Source organism: Argiope bruennichi, chromosome 1 (assembly GCF_947563725.1).
Source record: "Argiope bruennichi chromosome 1, qqArgBrue1.1, whole genome shotgun sequence".
Lineage (NCBI taxonomy): Eukaryota > Metazoa > Arthropoda > Arachnida > Araneae > Araneidae > Argiope > Argiope bruennichi.
In genome coordinates, this window is record NC_079151.1 from 106,338,344 (window position 1) to 106,359,967 (window position 21,624).

The 21,624-nt window shown below is 25.2% G+C and overlaps 1 protein-coding gene across 1 annotated transcript; it reads left to right on the forward strand.

Annotated features, from left to right (window-relative positions):
• The first annotated feature begins 1,014 nt into the window (after positions 1 to 1,014).
• On the forward strand, positions 1,015 to 20,405 carry LOC129976363 (cell cycle control protein 50A-like). The gene is made up of 8 exons (XM_056089896.1): positions 1,015 to 1,126; positions 3,319 to 3,452; positions 6,519 to 6,650; positions 8,032 to 8,224; positions 12,189 to 12,320; positions 14,735 to 14,953; positions 16,050 to 16,215; positions 17,955 to 20,405. The coding sequence occupies exons 1-8, from the start codon at positions 1,075 to 1,077 to the stop codon at positions 17,995 to 17,997; spliced, it is 1,071 nt and encodes a 356-aa protein (XP_055945871.1). The 5' UTR covers positions 1,015 to 1,074; the 3' UTR covers positions 17,998 to 20,405.
• The last annotated feature ends 1,219 nt before the right edge of the window (positions 20,406 to 21,624 follow it).

Below are 21,624 nucleotides of genomic sequence, written 5' to 3' on the forward strand. Positions count from 1 at the left end.
ATTATTGCAAAGGCTATTGGCAAAAATTGTCATGAATTATAATATTTTGAAATTTTCATTTTAATAGAATCGTCAAACAGTTTTCTACTTTTCAATGTGCCGCTCCTTTTTTTTTTTGTTAATTTATTTAAAATTAAAATTTTTTGTTAATTTAATTAAAAATTTATTCAGTCTTATTTTATTAATTTCACCAATGATTCAAAGACTGAAATCACGCGTCTAATAATAAAGTGGCTTAAATAACCGTTTGTCATTTGATTATAAAATTCATTTTTCTATTTATTGTAAAATAAAGTCCTGTATATTGCGGAACAAGTCACGATAGAAATTCTATTTGATTAATTGAGACAAAAGTTTCCGTTTCATATCAGTTGCTAACTGAAATTTTTTTTTAAATTTTTGATCATATCTTTGAAGTGGAGGAGGGGAGGAAGCTGATTGAAATTTTGTCTTCGAAATGATAGGTATGAGCTAGGTGTAAAATTCACAAATAAACATGTAATAAACAAAAATTCTTCAATTACATAATGGATATATTAATGGTATCAAGAAGGTTCAAAGGTATGCATTATAAGGCTATTTTGTTACCAATAAGTAATTTAGGACTGTTGGATGATAATAAGTGGTAATGAGTGGCATGCTATGGATTTCATATTTTTAGAATGGAACCAATATTATTTTTAATGTCACCCGAAAAGGAAATGTAGATTTAGATATTGATTAGTTGGCTATTTTTTTTTTTTTTTCAGAATTACTTGGCACACTCCAACACTGGAGACTGCAAAAATGTGTATGATCGGTTGTCATTTTGTGCTCATGGCTAACATAATTCGAAATTTTTCGTTGGATGATATTCTTCAAAACTTTATTTACTATAACTCATGCAGCAAGAATCGCATGTTAAAAATAAATACCTGATATTTTTGAATTTTCTTTAAATAATTGAATATGATTACCAACAGAGCCATGTTGTCAATATAATTGTGTTTCGCTTCTCTTTCCTTTTAAGAATGGCAATACCTTACTTATGATATTTTTATTGTATAGATTTGATTTTATAAATAAATAAACAAGATGGCCTCTCCCACATCCGATGAGCCTCAAATACAATCGAAAAAGCCTTCAAGTAATATTTCAATTTGCTTAAAAATCAGCTTTATAGTCTTCTTAAAATATTTTTTTTACACATAACACAAAATAGAGTTTGAGGGTTTGTATAGATGTGTATTTTACTGTTTTTGGGTTATACCTCAAAGCTCAGTTCTTTAAAAGATGGATTTATAAATAATTTCCCTTGATCAGCATTTATAAAATTTCTATTTCAAATTAATTAAATAGAGTGTTGTTGAAAAATTTTAGAATTTTACGTTTAGAAATATGATAGTAACTATTTTCTTCTTTTTGTCCTACTTTCTTCTTTACAGCTATAATATCATACTTTAATCATAAGTTGCTTTTATATTATTAATATTGATTTATTTAGGAAATTTTAGGATATATATTGTTTATTTTGTTAAAATCGAGGGAATAGAATTTGACATTTGATCCGCTTTATTATGCTGATTGATTATTCTGAGCTTGTTTTCATTTTCTTTTTATAAAAATATTTTATCAGCAAATTTGTGTTAATCTGAAATCATATATTGTTTTAAATATTTATTTGAGAGTAATGATTTTTAAATTGTAATTTGGTTCAATTATTTAATTTATAGAGACTGATTCTGATTTTTTAAAGAATATTATCATAATTTTGATATGATTTTTGAAAAAAGTTTATTAGGAATTTTTATATAAAAATGTAGAGAGATTTCAGTGATTTCTGTACATGTGTAAACTTTTATGTACAAAATATCTTGATGACTAAATAATAATTCAATTCTGGAACAAATGCTTTGTCTTCTTTCTTTGTATTGTAATGAAGGGAAAACAAAGTGGTCTCTATATATAGTTAATTAGTTTCTGTATTTTAAACAAATATTGTTTTATCAATCATTTGTAAAATTTCAATCTTTTAAAACTTATTTATTTTTTGCATTCTACAAATTTCTGTATGAAAGGTAATAAAATTAAATAATAAAGATGTGTCCAGAATTTATACCTTAATTGCAAAGATAAAAACTTAAAATAAAATAGTTTGCTTCTTTAATTATTTTTTTTTTCTTCTTTTTTCTTTTATGCTAGTTCTGTTGAAAATTTTTGTATCTAAAAATTTGGAACTTGAAGCTTTTTGAGATTTTTCATCACTTAAATTATTTATACCAATTTTTCCAGAATACTATTAAAATAAGATTTTAAAAGTACTTTTGAATAAATTCTATCTTGAGTGAAGATATTGAGCTATGTCACAATAAAGACTATTTTAATGCTGTGATAAAAACATTTTTTATTAAAAAAAATACTGATATTAAAAATATTAATTAAGTATATGATTAAAGTTTTTTAATAATTCAGAATTTTACTTCAATAAGATATGTTATTTATGTATATGAAGCAGACATTATCAAATATTGTTTTTTCTACAGCAGAATTTGCTAAAAGTAAAATTTTCAAATGTGGTTTTCTCCAAATACTGGATATTTTTAATTTATGGCAATTGATAAAAGTAAGAAAAAGGTTTTTAATACAGAAAAAAATTGTAGAGTTTGAGAAGAAATAATTTAAATGATGTGCATAGTTATATTTATTTTCATAAAAATGAATTTTTTGTGAGCTATTGATTTAATAAAACTTTTTTTACTACTTTTTTTTTATTTAATATTACTTTATTTATATTTTTTCTTTATATTCTTCCTTGAATGCCTTATAAATAAATTTGCTTGAAATAAATATTCAATCAGCAATTTACAAGATATAAAAAAAAAAAACAATTTATTAATGAAATTTCTATACTGCAAAACATTATTATATAATTATTAAAATATTAATTCTGTTATTCAGTGTCAATAAAATTTAGTAAATATATATATATTTTCTATAAAGATGTAGGAATTTGCAAAGTCCTATAACCCTACAAGTAATTTTATTCCTATTAATACTGTTCCTATCTTTTCTGCTTTTTATTGTTTGAAGTTTACACTGGGTATAAGTTTATACATTGTTGCTACTGATACGTTTTGTAAAACAAATTACTGTGATATTTATTATTTCTTGTATTAAAAAAATGACACTTTGTGTTGCAGTTACATAAAAATACATATGACCGTTGGTGCCTTATGTGGCAATTAGTATAATAATAATTTTTTGCAATGTGTACTGATTCATACATTAGAATTTTTTTCTCTTTATTTGTAATTCCTACTAACTTCTTGGTTTCTACAGATAGTGCCTTCAAACAACAAAAATTACCAGCATGGCAACCAATTCTCACTGCCGGAACTGTGCTGCCAACCTTTTTTATCATTGGTTTGGCCTTCATTCCCGTTGGCATTGGTTTATTAGTTTCATCAAATCAGGTAAGTCATATTTAATAGTAATTTTCTTACTGATTTTATAGAAATATATATGCATATAAATATTATTGTGTAAGTGACAGTGGATGTTGCAATGATGTAATAGTAAGGTTCTGGCATCAGGGTCTATGGATTGAAGATTTAAAACTTGATTTCTTAAAATATTTACTATGCAAATAGGCCTGGTATATTCGATATTGTGGGACATATATTTTTCTGTGGACATAATGCAGAAATTTGGAGGGGAAGTGTCAGATCAGATGTTATTTGCAGCATCTTGTTTCAAATTATGATCAACAATATTATGATTTGGTTTGATGGATGGTTTGGTTATATGATTAAGTTGTTCCAAATATATGGTGAGAGTTAGTCTTATTTTACAAGTTTGTTTATAGATTGTCTCATAATTAATCACAAGGTAAAATACAACTTAGAAAATAAATTTTAAAAATCAGATCAAATAGTAAAAATCAATCTGTTTTAGAAAAGTAAAAAGGTAGGTATTGCAAATTTTATGAAGGATATCTTTTAAAGTGATGTTGGGAGAATAAAAGCAACAGATTCATTGATTATTAAAGTATGGACATTCTATTAAAATGTGAAGAATTGTCATAAGAGAATAATATACTGTTCATTGGGGTATGGGTTCTCCCATGCAAATGCTTATGTCTGAGCCATTCATGATCAATTCTTAATCTGGTAAGAATTATGTCGAGTTTTCTTCTTAGCAAATGAGGCCAACTATCAATTAGGTGTTTAATTGCTTGAATTTATTTGCCTCTTTAAGGTCCCTCTGGTTTTGCCATTTTAATTGAAGATTGGATTTATATATTGTTTTTTTATATTGTTTAATGGACCAGAAGAGCTTAAAATATTGGAAGCAGATTTTGCTAGATTATCATCCAATTCATTTCCCAGTATACTGAAGTGAATAGAAATTCAACAGAAGAGAATAATGAATACCTTGCAGGTAAGGCATGTGTAATTTAAGAATATTAAAAGCCAAAGGATGGTTGCTTTGCAAAGGTTAAAAGTTAAAAAGATGGCTAAAATTATTAAGTGAAATCAATGATTCTAATGAGTCTAAATAAATGATATAGTTAGCAGGAGGACTCTGTGAATAATGCTTAGGTTGGCAGTTATTTCTGCAGTAAAAATGAATCTTGAAAAGTAAAGTTGAAATAATGGGTAGAAATGATAACACAAACAGATGAAGTATATAGGGATCTTTTTGAATCATCTGTAAAAATAAAAATGAATTTTTTATACTCTTTATGATGATGTGCAAAAAGGTGCTGGTGAACCATAGGACCATATTAGACTTGTCAAAAGCTGTAAATGGATTTAAGTATTTTAATCCTTGGGGAAAGTCATATTTTAAGTCTTAATGCTTATGAAAATATAGTCTAAGCTTAAACTGCTAAGAATGTTTGATACTTTAGTAAAAAATGAAGGATTGTCTAGCATTATATAAACAAAGTATCTATCGACTTTCCTTGTAATTGAAAAATGGTTGTGATAGAGGAAATAAAATGTAAAAATAATAATGAAGATTTGGCATTTTGGTTTCTGATCAAGAGAAGGCTCACAACACCGAATGTGCAAACTTTCAACAGGAAAAGTATAAAAGACATTGCTGCAAAGTCTGAAAGTGGAGTGATGAAAAATATATAATCTTTTTAACATACTCTGTCGAACAGAATTATATATTATACATCCATAATCCATTTTGGAGAGTATAGCTACTATATAAATATGGAACAAGGATACTCTAGAAGTTCCCAAGGATATATTTCAAAGAACTTTCAGGATGCTTAGAGACCTTTCAAGTTTTTACTTAAATGCAATACTTATGTTAAAAAGTGAGTTTCTTGTCACAAGTAAATCCTAAAATTTCAATCTTAAATAAATTGATTTCAATGACAATACTTATGAGTTGATTGCCAAGTATAATCTCAGGATCTGGATGAGGGTGATGTTTTTGACAAAAGTGTGTATATTTGGTTTTGGTTCAGGAGAAAGAGAATCCATTAATAGTAAACAATTTTTTAGATTGTATTACTCGTCAACTGAAGTTGCTGTCCCAGAAAAGCAATATTATCCTTTGAAAGACTTCCACAAAAAATGGAAGTTGTAAAGTATTATTGATCTTTCAAGTAATGAGAAGGATACTTTGATCACTACCCTGAGACAAGTTCCTTCTTGAATAAAACAGTCTAACATTTGGCCTTCTAAATTTTCTTAGATTTAAGAAATTCTGAATGAATATGAATAGATTACATCAGAGTTTACAATCGTAGAGATCACAGAGATTACCGAATTGCCAATCATGGTTGTAAACATTTTCTATGTCAAAAAAAAAAAAAAAAAAAAAAAACAAAAAAAGACCATTGTTGTCTGCAAATCAATGTATCTCGAATTTCTGTATCCATGGCAAGAAAGTTATTATTTGGTGAATATCCCTGTGTGAACCCATTTTTAAAAGTCTAAAGAAATTTTTAGTTTCCAAATAATATATTAAACATTTGGTGACAATCTCTTCAAGGATTTTCCACAGACAGCTAATGAGCTTGGATGGTAGATTAAGTTTTGTTAAAAAATAACAATCATGGTGCTTCAAAATAGGACATCAATAAAATTAAACTAATTAAGGTGACAGTAATAGTGTGACGATAAAAAAAATTGATTGTAAAACTTATTATAAAAGTTCATTAAAAATTTATTAACTGTGAAAAAATTGTTTACCTGCTTTTTAAGTCAAATTGTTAAAAAAATTTAATTGAAGATAGCAGTAAAAAGAAGCAATTATACCTAAAAAGCATACTTAATTAGAAGCAGTTTTTTAAAACATATTTTCTCATTGATTTAACAATTTATATAAATCTAAACTTATGTTTGAATACTTACTGCAATTAAATAAGAACTTGATGACACTTTGTTTCATTTCAGTTATTCATATTTAATATTTTTTTTATATCTTTATGCTGTTTATTCAGTGTATTCTTATTTAATTGATGTTTTGATGTTTCTTCGTAATGTTTTGATTTAAAAAAAATTCTATATTTTCAGGTTCAAGAAAAACAAATTGAATATACAAAGTGCAATAGTACAGAGTTTAATAGGCCTTGTGATGAACTGCTTGATGAAGGTCATAAAGAATGTCATTGTGTTGAAATATTTAATCTCGGCACCCAGTTTAAAGTAAAATAATTTGTTCCTTAAAAATTTTGTAATTCTCTTTCATTTTTGAATTTTTCTATAATGCTTTTGTAATTTTTTTGCATAGATATATTTTTATAGTCATTAAAGATAGATTTTTTGCTTTTATCTTCTTGAAATAAAAATTATAAAATATTATGAAATTTCCTTGCAATAAAATCAACCGAATTGATAAAACCTTCTGCTGGTATAACTTAATTGTTTTACATGTTTGTGTCAAATTATTTTGTAGCTGAGTACCATAAAAATAAATATTTTTACAGCCAAAATTAAAAGAAAGGAATATTAAAATTGTGAAAAATGGATTGTAGTTTTTATATATTCTTGATACCCAAATCTCTCTCTCTCTCTCTCTTTATATATATATATATATATATATATATATATATATATATATATATATATATATATTGATTTAATTTGATTTGATTTGATTTGTAGAAGCAGATATGAACAGAATAATGATTTTATTCTTTGTTACTTAAATAATGAAATTTTTAGCTTTTGTCAATATTTCTTTGTCCAAGCTAAGAAATCTTTTATATGGTATGATATAATAGCATGGTGCAACATATACAATAGAAAGGTAGAAAGCAGGAAAGAGATATTGTGAAAAAATATTCTGAACTTTTATAGTTTTAGAAAGGAATAAGTTAACTTAGTATTTCAATTTCATGGGAAAATGAATAGCCCATGCAATTTAGAAATTAAAATCATAGTTAAAATGGAACTTGAATGGTTGGAAAACTATTTTTCGAACTTAGCTAATATGAAATTATTGTACTTATGACCAAATATATATATATATATAAACCTTTAAATATTTCTCTTATTATGTAGCTGACATTAATAAGTAATGGATTAAAGTGTCTCTCATGAAGTCTTTCTGTACATAAATTAAGCTGTGTTATGTCAGATATAAGTACACTTACTAATTACTTTCTTGATGCAGTTTCAAAAGACCAGTTCAGTCGTAAAAAATATGAAATTATATGTTTTTGTAAAGAAAACGGAGTATTTTAAAACTCTGGTTTGTTAATTTTCTTTTTTAGTTAGTTGGCATATTCTGTTTATTTATTTATTTTTTTTTTTTTTAAATTTTTGATTTTGATTCATGAATTTTTTTTTTTTTTTTTTGAAAAGCTTAAGTATGTTCTCATTGCACCAATCATTCAAAGTAACATTAGTCTTTATATATGTATATATATATATAAAATTCTCTGAGTATATAAATAAAATTTGTTATTGTGTGTTAACATGTTATAGTTTTTATAAAATTTATGAATAGCTCTTATTTTTATTGCTTTTTTATTTATACTTAATGGCCTTAATTTTAAATAAAATATGCTTATTCTTGTTTCAGAGAGATGTTTTTCTTTATTATGGGCTAACCAATTACTATCAGAATCATAGACGTTATGTTAAATCCAGAGATGATGCTCAGCTATTGGGTGATATTAACAAACAGCCATCAAGCGACTGTGCTCCTTATGATAAAACTGATAAGGGTGTTCCTATTGCCCCATGTGGAGCCATTGCTAACAGTTTATTTAATGGTATGTCCATCTATTTACAATTTGGCTAATGAAATATAGTATGATTATTTCTAATCTAATCTAGTATTAATAGTAATGCTATAGTAAAAATTTTTAGTTTATATTTATACATTCCCTGTTAATGATACTTTTAGTCAGTTTTGGATTTCCAACTAGGCAACTGCTATTGGTTCCTGGGTTTAGAGAAGACTGCAAATAGTCATTTAAAAGAATATTATCAACCCATTGCCAAATAAATTAAATAAAAGAAAGATACACATTCTATGGATTGTATTATGTTAGGGTAATATCTCTATTAATCAAGCATAATTGTTTAACTTTCTATTTGTTTCCTTATGGTTATATTGTTTTTACAATATTTATAAATGCTCATTTTAAAAGTTTACTATTGCTGTTTATAGTTCATAATTTTGTGCTGATATATAAATGCCTTGCAATCAGAAGTCAGAATAAATTAAAGCTAAGCTAGTAAAATGAAAGAATCACTCAACTAAAATAGATTATGATAAAAATGTGAAATCAAACTGACTTTTATTAAAAGAGAGACATTATTATGCATTTTAAGGTCACTATACATTTAAATCTATACATTTAAATATGCCTCTGTTTTCTGTATTGTTCCTCCTCACATTTTTAGTTGCAGATGTCATGTATTTATATTCTTTTTAACTGGTTTTTACATTTTTAGATTTTGCTTTGTTGTTATTCTAATTCAGTTTACATCTATTGAGATCTTTTTCTATTTTTTTAATCATTTGTTCAAAGTATATAAGGCATAATTGACTGTATTTGTTTGCTTTATATTCTTCAAGAAACTTATAAATAAAATTGACAAATACACTTATATTATTTCATAGTTTGACCCAATTTTAAATGCTTCCACATAATTGTGTTTTCAGTTAAAAAAATTTGTGGTTACTTTTTACCTTAACATAATTTTAGAAAATTGTTTTTTTTTTTTTTCCCTATATATTTATTTTCTGCTTTGAGTTAGAAGCACAACAGAATGGAAGAGAATTATACAAATTTACTTTACTGTTAAACAATTTCCATACATGTGTTTTTTTAAATTGTCAGCTTTGATTTCCTTTTCTCCTTTTGAAAAGGATTTTTTTCTGCCTGTATTCTTTTTTTCTTTTTCTTTTTTGCAATGGATTAAATATTTTGTTATTGAACTTTGATGAATAACTTTTACAATATACTACTATAATCTATAATAGTAAGTAGAAATTAAATTGTCTTTTACTCTAAAGCTTCTGTGATGATTTAACATTTTTGTGTTGCTGACTAGTACACACACCCTAGTGCACAATGCACACAGTGAAAATGATCTATTTTCTCTAAATTTGTGCTTGGCTTCCTGGAAAAAAAGGAAGAATCTGTGGTACCATTCATATTAAAACTTTGTGATGGTCAGAAATTTTGTTTTGAGTATGGCTTTTTTTTTATGTGTTTGTGTGTGTAAATTTAACATGCATAAGTATTCTCTTCGTCTAAATAACCACGTCTCCATTTTGATTCATACAAGAACCACTTCTGAAGTACAGGAACCACGTCTGAAGATTTGGTTCTTATGCCACACTTCTTCATGAGTTCTCTTCTCGAACTTTCCCATTTCTTTTTCTATTCAATTTGTTATTATCATGATGTTCAAATGATAGTTTAAAAAGTTATTTTATAATTTTTGTAAGAGTGGTGAAAAACTGCAAATTTTCTTAATTAGATAAGTCTATATTTTAAGTGAATTGGTTTGTAATTCAAAACATCAAATTTGAAGCATTTCTTAGGTCCAAAGGAAATATTTTGACTTTACTTATTGAATAGATCATTTGAAACGTATATGGATTTAGTTTCTAAAAAGCATGCAATTCACTTTTTTTCTTCTTCTTATGTTATAAGCATTTTGCCTGAGTATATGAGTAAACATTCTCTAGCCATTAAATATGGATGTACTATATTTAAAGAGAGACAAAGTTTTATTTTCACTCTTGTGAATAAAGTGAATTTTTCCTTAGTCTGTCATGCCTTTTGTGTATTAATATTGAATTGAAAATGTCAGGAAGTACTGTTTCCTGCATATGTGTGTTACTTATTCTTTCAGTCTTAGTGAGTGCTTTTAGACAGATATATATTTAATTATAATATGTATTTAAGTTATCTGTGTAACAGAAATTTTCTGTAGGTACTAATCCACCCCCACACTGCGTTTCTTGTCTCCTTGACAGTTTTGCTCCTTTTACAATTTCATTAGATGACACCCTCTGTTTTAAATTGTATTGTCTTATTAATTTGACACTTAATATACTTATGAATTCTGAATACTTTTTATATTTTATAATAACTACAAATGAATTTTAGCTTATATTTTTTAAAGATATGAGAACTTAATGAAGTATAATGCAGGGACATTGGTTAAAAGATTAGATATAATTTCTCTACATCACCAAATTTGCAATTTGAGAACTCACATTCCTAGTTCTTAGCAATATATTAAATCCTTAAGAAAAGTAATTCAAAGTTTATAAAGTTTGAGGTATTGATGAATACCTTATATATCCATTTCCCATCATTCATAAAAAAATATATACAACCTTTTTCTAACCTGTGGCAAGATCTGTATGTGCAGTGCAACATTTTACTGATGAGATATTAGAAATACAAAATGATTCTGAAAGTCAAAGTTTTTTTGGGGGGGTGGGGGCTGTACAACTTGCTATAGTATAAAATTTTATATAGGAATGTGTAGTTCTAAATGCCACATAAAGGAATGGACACAAAAAATGAGACATGAAAAGAAAAATATTCTTTAGCTTCTTTGTAGCAATGCTTAGATTAAATGGTGAGAATTATTATTATGGTCCACTAATAATAATATAAACTAGGTAGTTGCAATGGGCTGGCAATGCTGTCGATAGAATACAGTTGTGGGCCTGGTCTTCTCTGATGTTATTCATCCGTAGGGAATGCAATTTTGTTTTCAGCTGTAATGGGAAATTTTATGAATAGTAGAAAGGCAAACATACATCCAATATATACTGAAGTAACAATAAACATGAAATAGTAATATGCAAATATACAGATAGTAATAAATCACAAATAGGTTTGTGATGTTAATTATGGCCACATGATGGATATTAATGGACTTTGAGCATGGAGTTAAAGATATGAGATATTTGATTTTGAATATTGTCATGGAACTCAATATTCTGAGTTCCAGAGTGTCAATGGTAATTCCAAGAATTTGAGGCATAACCTCCCACCATCGACAATGCAATGACTTGCAGTCTGCACTTAATGATTGAGACCAGCGACATGTGTATAGAATTAAGAGTGTTAACAGACAAGCTACACTGTATGAAATAACTGCAAGAATCGATATGGGAATTATGATAAATGTGTCCATTATAATAGTGCAACGAAATTTGGCTTCAGTGTTCTATGGCAGCAGAAGACTGAATCAAATGCCTTTACACAAAGCACAGCATCACCTGCAGTGCTTCTCCTGGGCTCTTGACCATATTGATTGGACCTAGAGGACTGGAAAATTGTTGCTTTGTCAAATGAGTCACAATTTCAGGTAATAAGAGATGATGATATATTTCTAGTATGGTGCAGATCTGACAAAGCCATGGACCTAAGTTACTAACAAGGCACTCTGTAAGCTACTGGCTCCATAATGGTATGGGCTGTTTTTGCATAGAATGTACTGATTGCTGTGGTCTAACTGAACTGGTCATTGATTGGGAATGGTCATGTTCCGTTACTTGGAGATCACTTGCATCCATTCATGGACTTCATGTACCCAAGCAATGATAGAATTTTTATGGATGGTAATGCACCATGTCAATTATTTTCAGCTTGCATCAACAAATTGTGAAGCTGTTTATTATGATAGAATGTACTTTAAATTACTTATGTTAATAAGTGAAATAAATGTAATAAGTTGAGTTATTGGTCTTTATAGATGAAATCAAGTTGTTTGTTTTAAAACAAGATGGGTCAGAGGAAGTTCCTTTATTGAAGAAAGGTATTGCTTGGCCCACAGATAAACAAGTGAAATTCAAGAATCCAACTGGATATGCTACGTTGGAAGAAGGTAAGTGATGATTTCAATTTATTTTTGAAATTGTAATATGTTTGATTAAAACAAATGTTTCAAAGATTTTATTACATAATAATTTTTTTATATTTCTATAATTGCATAAGGGCCACATTATTGATTATACCATTATTATTTTGGCTCCAAAGTAGGCTTTGCATGTAGCATAATTGTGGCAGATGTACAGCAAAAAGAAGGAAAGTTTTGTAATAAATTCATTTTATTTTTCCGTGGCAGATCATAATTAGTCCATGGGGAAAGATATGATAAAAAGACTGTTTTTGTATGTTTACGTTGCAACACAGGAACTAAATGCAAGTAATTTTTCTTTGAGTAATTTTACTAAGAGATACTGATAGAGATTTCTTTGATGCATATAGACTTAGGAAAAGAAATGTTGGATATCTTTGAATAGAATGCATAGGTATTGGAGATTTTTTTGCCTTTTCTGGGAGCATAAGAAATTGCAATGGTCATCCAAAAAAAGTATGATGCAGATCAGAACATAAGAGAAGATTTAAGAATAAAGTATCATAGGTTAATTTAAAATTAAAATAAAGCTAGGAAAATGAATTGAGATTTAAATATATATATATATATATATATATATATATATATATATAAATCAAATGAGATTTTGCAATGAAATCATAACTCTCAAAAATAAAATATTAATGATATTAAGATTGTATCCTGTCCATTTAATTTTAAATTGGTTTAATTAATGTAGAACATCTTCTTTTGATTTTCTATAATTTTTCCTGAGCTACAGAATGTGAGTTGTATCTTCAAAATTATAAATTTAAACAAAATGATTGTTTGAAAATATGAAGTGTCTGATTTGCTTATTTTTATATTAATTGGTTAAATTATTGCTAAAAGGTTTTTTTATACCTGTACGCCATAAAAGGTAAATGCCTTGTTATTATAAAAGAAAAAGAATAAAGTAAAATATATTCCTTATTAATTTTTATAAGTTGAAATGTATTTAAGAAAAATTTGCATATATTTTTTCAGACTAATCAAATTTAGTAATTAACATATTTTGATTACAAAGCATTACATAAAAAATTGTAATGTTTCTTGAGAATTATTCTTAACTCGAAATGACAGGTCTTTGTGATCAACAGAAAATTAACAGATTTTTATTATTTTTAAAGCAAAAGCATCTGTAATTATTAATTACAGAATTAGAAGAAGGCTCATCTTTGGTTATTATGCATAATTAAATATTATTAAATTTGATAATTTGTTCATCCAATCAGTTTTATTGATTATAATTGTTGTTTCTTCCTTGGATATATCATTCTTTATTAGATGTATGTAATTTAAAATATATCTGACATCAGTTATATTTTATTAGTTCAGCAAATTTTTATTTAGTTTCTATAATAGAGAAGATCAATAAATACACTTAGTTGCATCCTGTTTGTCTCTTAAAATTATAACAACTAAATATTGAAATTCTAAAAATCTGTTGTTAGATCTATTGCAAATATGTTGTCTGAAACATTAACTTAATGATTAATAAATTCTAAACAGAAAAATTATATTGGTAAATGTCTACAAAATACAGATTATTTTAATAATAATAATTATAAAAAATCTGGAAGCAGTAATTCTGGATTGTTGAGTAGAAATTTCTGGCAGTATACTTGCACTTTTAATGTTTGTATTATTATTTAAAAATGCTTTGCATATTTGTTACTGTACTTTTAAAAATGCTTTGCATCTTTGTTGAAATACTTTTTCCATGTATATATTTTAATAAATGAAAAAAAAATTAAATTTGTACATATATTTTGTATTATTTAAAAAAATTTATTCTCAACATTTTAGATGCCTGTGTTTATATTAGTGATAATAAGCATTTAAAAATGTATCAAAGTAAAAAAACAACAACTAATAAATGATATTAATGAATTAATTTCAGATGTCTATTCAAGTATTTTGAAGTTGCTAAGACAAATGCATTTTATAAATAATATCATTACTAAAACTTATATATTTAAAAGTTTATTAATTAATTATTAAGCAAAGTTTATTAAGCAAATTAAGATGCTTATTAAAAATTATTTTTTAAATGTATTTATTCAGTGTTTTCATCTTTAGAATATATTATTATGTTTTCACTGTTTTAAATATTTTTAGAAACCCTTTTTTGGATTTATTTAGAAGAATACCTTTACATTTCTTAAATCTTGCTTCTTCATTTTAATTTTAGTTGTGAATTATGTTTTTTTTTTTGTATTCTTTTTATTTAGTAAAAGTTGTGTTGTAAGTTTGTCATTTTTGAAACATGTTTTTATTTTTAAAAATTTGTATAGAAATTGTATTTTTATAATAGATGCTTATTACTTGAATTAAAGTTTTTGATTTTTTTTATATATATGTCTTGAAAACCATTTTAGCATTCAACAAAACTGCCAAGCCAATAAATTGGAGTCTCCCAGTGTATAAATTAGATGAAGATGACAAAGACAATAATGGATTTGAAAATGAAGACCTAATAGTTTGGATGAGAACTGCAGCATTACCTACTTTTCGAAAACTGTACCGACTTGTTGATCATTCTGATGTTTATAGTTCAGGATTACCTTCTGGAAAATATGCATTTCATATTACATACCGTATCCTTTAGTTAATTTTTTTAATTAATGTTTTTCTTTACTATAGTTTTGAGATTTCTAATTATATCTAAACTTTTTTTTGTGGAAGTTAAAATTTTAATTTCCATTGAATAAATATCATAATGGAAATATTTATAAAAATATCTCAGTGACCATATTGTTTATTTTGAATTGACAATAATCAATTTTCAGCAGATGTTGAAATTAGTAATAAGAATTTGTGAGTACTTGTTTCAAGTATTTTTGTATTTAATTAAATACATGTAAAAAAAAAAACTTACAAAATCTTTCTTTTTATTAAAAGTTTATATAATATTTTTTTTCTGTTTGATTTTGAAAGTATTGTTACAGTCTTTTAAATACTGTTCAATATTTAATGTATTGTAACATAAGTTGCAGATTAAGCACTGATAGTTAAATTGAAGGTTAAATTATCACTTTTCTAGATAATAAGTTTTACGTGTTATTCTAATTAGTTAAGTTGCAAAATCATTTACTGTTCATTTATCTATAATTCACTTATAACATGAAATTGCTGAGTTAACAATGAGCTGAGTTTCAAATCAAGTTTATCTGGTTTTCGGTTTACTATTGCTCAATAAATTTATAAAATTCAAATTTAAGCCAAAATCAAATATACAATTTAAGAAACTTCATTAAAAATGGGTTATTTTTTTATTGTATTTTGAAATAAATATAAAATATTTGTTATATGTTTATGTATACATATATATTGATTTTCTGTATATAAATTTTAAAATGTTCAAAAGATTTTAATATTTGAACTTTTATGTTAGCCCCATTCTTCTTTTTGATAAAAGACTATATAAATCAAGATAATATATAGGATTAAAAAAAATTGTAATGAATGAAAAATAATATTTTCAATTTTTTGATAAAAATATATGTAAAAATTCGGTTGTCTTGTAGATTTTACATTTTCCCTAGAATTATGTTTTCATCATACTTCTAAAGTAATAATTAGACTTAATTTCTTACTTAAAAGTTAACATTTATATTTCAATGATATGTATGATTTGTTTTCCTATTTTTTATAGTTATTTATGAAATTTCAATTTCCTTAACAATGTGATAGGTTATAAAGTTGCATCCTTCAAAGGGACCAAAAGACTTATCTTATCCAACACTTCATGGCTTGGAGGAAAAAATCCATTCTTGGGTATTGCCTACATTGTTGTAGGAAGCATTTGTTTATTACTTGCTGTTGTTTTTCTTATTATTCACTTCAAATATGGTAAAAGGTAAGTTACATAATTATTTCTTTAACTGTAAAACTATGTTTTTTATATAGTAGTATTAAATAAATTAGTAGAAAATAAAAGCTGATATGATAGTTTTCCATTCATACTATATAGATTTAGGTATTAAAAGGAATAGCTTGAAATATTGTACTCTTATTTTATATAAGTATGCTATTAAATATCACTATTTTATATAGATTAAAATTTACTATCAAAATTTTACTGAAATGTAAATAATTTGCCATCTAAAATCAAACTATGTATGATCTGTGGCACACAATGGCTCTAATTATGTTTGATAAAATTCACCATCTAATACAGCTTTGGGAAAACAATATTTTTTATGTTAAATGAAAAGATAAATGAGGTCTTTTCTTGTTTGCTTCTAAGTACATAATTGTGTTCATTTTACATTTTGTACTAACTATTTATGCTAGTTAGCTTTTAATTTGCTATTGAATTCATTGGTTTAGTTTTAAGGAAAGAGTTTTCCAGAGTATTGAAGTAAATGCTTCCTTATTATTATACTAAAAAAGCATTTGGGTACTTCATACATCAAGCAATTAATTGGGCATGAGAAATTTTTAAAATGTTAGCCTTTGTAATCACACGCACGCACGCACACACACACACACACACACTTCATAATGATTTTTGAATTAAGGCTGATATTAGAGAATCAATTAAATGTTTAGAATAAATAATCATTCTTATAATTTCCTTTTCTGCTGTTGATTTCCATATATATTTATGACTCTCTGTAAATCTTATTTCTTCATTTCATGAATTCTCTAATTATAAAATAATATCATATATCCAAATTTTACAAGATAAAAGACATTAATTTTTTGCAACTAATAAACAATTGAAAAAACAGATTACTTTAAATTTTATATAACTATGGGCTTTCTTCATATGTTATAAATGTGAGAAAAAATGTTCCTATAATATTTGGGAGGAAAAAAACGACTTTTTTTTCTAGTTTAGAAAATTGAAATAAGTGGTATTGCTTGTTAAATGGTGATTTACTGCTTGTTACTGAGAAATGCTGAAAAAAATGATTTTTGTTAATTAATCTAGAAAGCATATTTGATTTTCTATAAATTCTGTACTATCCAATTTCAATTTTTTTTTATTTCAAGAATTTTTTACAAAATTATGAATTAAAAAATATTAAAAAAAATTATAGAAGAAAATATAGAATATATTTAAATTAAACTGAAAGGATTTTTAGCTATTTATTACTAATAGTATTGTTTGATTCATTTATTTTTCTCATTTAAACACAGTTCATGTGCAATTTGCAATGCTTACTAAGAAATAAATCATTTAAATTGTTAACATCTAAATTTATATGGACTACTGTTTAATTTTTAATGGTCAGTTATTAATAATAATACATACATGCTGTGACTGACTATTTTTAAAACCAAAGCTGTTTTGCAAATAATGTCAAAACTATTAATTTTATGCAAAAGTTTTTTTAAAAAATTTAAATAGATAATTTTTGATAATTTAATTTTCTGCTTCATTGATTTTTAAAATTCGATATCTATGGGATTAAAGAAATTATTAATAAATAGGTTTTGATATAATAAAATGGAACTCCAAGTATTTTTTTCTAACAAATTATTTCATTACTTATGCAGAATTTTTATTCAGATTTTATTTCTGTTATTAATTTTTATGTTTTTAAATTTTGGTGATTTATTTTTTGTCTTTACTTTTTTTCCCCTCAGCACACATGATTTGGTCAACATCTCACAAAGAACGCCTTATTAAGAAGCTATTTACAGGTTGTGTTTTGTGTACACATTCCATATCATAAGCTTTCATATCTCTTAGAGATGTAAATAAAATTGTTTGTTTGCTTCAGATATTTAATATGTTGCATATTTAATTATTGTTAATCTGTATTTGTTTTATGTGTGTAAATAAATTGTTTCATGTATTTATATATGAAAATTATTTTAAAATCATCTTACTGTTTGTGACTTGTATCAAGATGCAGAGCAAGTTTGATTTAATTGATAACTGGAAATTGAATTGATTGAACAATCATTGGAATTGGCTGTATTGTATCAGACTATTATAAATTTTTTAATAAAATTAGGAATATTGGAAAAATTTTATCTTTGCAATTCCTTTTTTAGTTGTGGACATAGATCTAGTCACATTTCCTGCTTACTATTTTATAATTATCTAATCAATAACATGTATTGATAATGATAAAATTTTATTTTGAACTCATTTTATCTTGATAATAAAGTGCGTAGAATTTTTTCAGTATTTTAAATATTTTTGCAATAGAAATAATTAATAATTTTCTAATAGAAACAAGTTGTTTGTATTATTCTTTATTTATGAGAAAATAATTATTTGGGTGTGTTAAATTTAATCCTTTAGTTAGTCAGTGTTTTTTTTTTTTGGTTAGTTTTTGTAATAAATTATTCCATTTATGCTGTGCTAACAATGATCTAATTAATGCTTATTTTATGATCTTAAAGAAATTTTTTTATAGTTTTTGATTGATAGCTAAATCATAAACTCAGCCAGTATTGTACTAGTAAACATTGAGGGTCATTATTTAATTTTTATATTTCAAATCTTGGGTTTGGGTTGAATGGTGAGTCATTTAGTTACTTCATAACCCTTTTCATGTTTCTTCTGTAGGAAGAGAGAAAATGAATGAAATTGTCACTTTTTGATTAAATATAAAAGATTTCATTATCATTTAAAACAAATCTTAATTAGACAACAACAAAAGTATAAAGAAATTTGAATTTTCATTAAAAAATTTGTGTCATATGCAACTTAGTTTCACAGTTGTAATAAGCTATGTAATATTATTTGGGTTCATTATCTTGTCATAGTTTATGACAAATAATTAATTTAAAGATATATATTAAAATTTATCTAGATATATTTTATAATTATCCATTCATTGTAATAATTTTCATTTATTATGTATTGAATTTTTGTTTAATAAATATTTATATTAAATAAGCAGGTATTTTACTTGATAAATATTCTTATTTATTTTCTAATTTTTGATAGAATTCTCTTTTTTTTTTAGTTATAATAATTATCATATTAATTAGTTCAATTGTTTTATGAGGTTAATATATTTTGCTGGTTGCTAGATGCATCATTTGTGTCAATATTGGTGAAACAAAAATTTTGATTCTCTATGATTTTATGAAGTAAAAGTAATTTTGTTGTAACTAATTTTTTTTACGATATCATAATCATGTAAAATTTTAATGAAGAAACGACTAATAAATTTCACCAGAATTAAAATAAACCCTTATACAACTTGGGAACATATGTAATATAGTGTAGAAAATGAGTAATATAGAGTAGAAAAACTTTCAAATCATATATCATGATTTCAAAGTTTTTTCAAGGCTCTAAGTGGCAAAATCAACAATTTAAAATTCAGGCTTGATCTGTGTTGCTTTTTATTGACATTGTGATTTATTTCTGAATTCTGATAAAATTTTGTTGGTGAAATTAATAGTAGTTGATTAAAAAAATAAGGTTTTTTTTAAAGGAATTAATTAAATTTATCTTAATATTTTCTAAAATTACATTTGAAATTACTTTTTTTTTTTTAATTATGGGGCATTAGAGCTTTTAAAATACCTTCAGTGTTTACAACTTGATGTATTTTGATATTGATTTACTTTGATTTGATTGATTACTTCATTTTGATATTGATCTACTTTGAGTTTTGCTACCCAAATTATTTTTCTTTGTTTTCTCTAGAAAATGCTATTCTTAAAAATATTGTGATAAAGTGAATTAAAATAACTTGTCTTTTATTAATATAAAAAAATATGTCTTCCCATATATATATGTTATCAATCTTATATATAATATTATTGAAATTAATTTATTTTACTAATTATTTTAAATGGGTATTTACAACCTAAAAACTTAATTGTTTCACCAGTCTGAATAGAAAGTACAATTGGAATACATGCTTTAAATTTTTTTCCCAGCATTGTATTTTACTTGCTACTTTGTTCATGCTTTTATGTTCTAGTTACATTAATTTTGTTGTTTGATAGCAAACAATATACTACTTACATAATTGTATTTGTCCAGAGATTGAAATTTTCTGTCCATTTTCTAATATTGTTTTAGTAAAATGTTTGAAACTTTTGAATGTGTTAAAATAAAGTATTCACTCCTTCAGACTTCATTTTTTCTCTTTAACTTTAAAAAACTATACATAAACTTTTAAAAAGAGTTATTACATTGCAAAATATGTATTTAAAATAACTGCAACAACTTTTTGATCAAATGGAAGCATTTCCCTGATCACATTTTCGATCTGATAAATATTTCTCAAAGAATGTAAATTAAAAATAACTTTTGAAAGCATTTTTCAAATAAAGCATAATAAACTTATTATATTAGTTAATATAAATAACAAATATAATAAGATATAGCCATATCATTGAGTTCGGAGTTTCAAACTAGAAATAACCAAAGTGCATTACTTTACAGGTAAAATTTTATTAAAACTCTAGAGTGTCTCAGTAAAATTTTGTAAATTAAATTTTTATGCAGTTAGTTTTGCTAAGAACTTGTAAGCAAACTTTGTGTTTGATTATATTTTGGAAACAGACTTATCCATTAATTGATTTCAAAATGTAAAAATATTTTGACACACAATTTCTTTTATTTTTAACTGAAGGAGACGAATTATTTTTTTATTTTTAGTTAGAAACTGACAAATTTCTTTTTTTATTGGGAAGGAGATTGGAAATTCTCAAGCATTTTTTTTTGGGGGGGGGGGGAATTAATGTATCTTTGAAATTTTTATTATTTTAATGTTAACACTTTTTTTTTTTACTTTGTATTATGATGTTTTAAAAGTAAAATTTAGGTTGATTTGTTACTGAATTTCCTGATTTTTTTCCTTCAAATTGCTATAAAGAATGCAATTGTTACTGTCTTTATAACTTTTGATAATGTTATTAAAAAAAATTGAAATATTTATGAAGTTTTTGATTTAGAAGGATAATGAAACTATAAGCTCAATATTCCTTGCATATTTCATTTAAAAAATGCCATAATAATTATTATAATATGAACTCTCTGCATTCTCACTTTTAATGATCTAAATATCAATATGTAAGTTTGTTACTAAAAATAAACTTTAACTGATAATGTTAGAAATATTAAAAAAAAAAAAAAAATGTGATGTGGATAGATTTACAGTCGGCGAATGTTCATCTCTAGTGTGTATTTTTCTGGAGAAAGAAGGGCGGGGGGGGGGGGCTGCTTCTTTGGACAATAATATAATTAGAATAGACATGCAAGATAAGTACTAAAGAGCACAAGTTTTATGAAACAAGTTATTTGGGAGAGAGAAAAGTATTTTTACAATTCTTTATT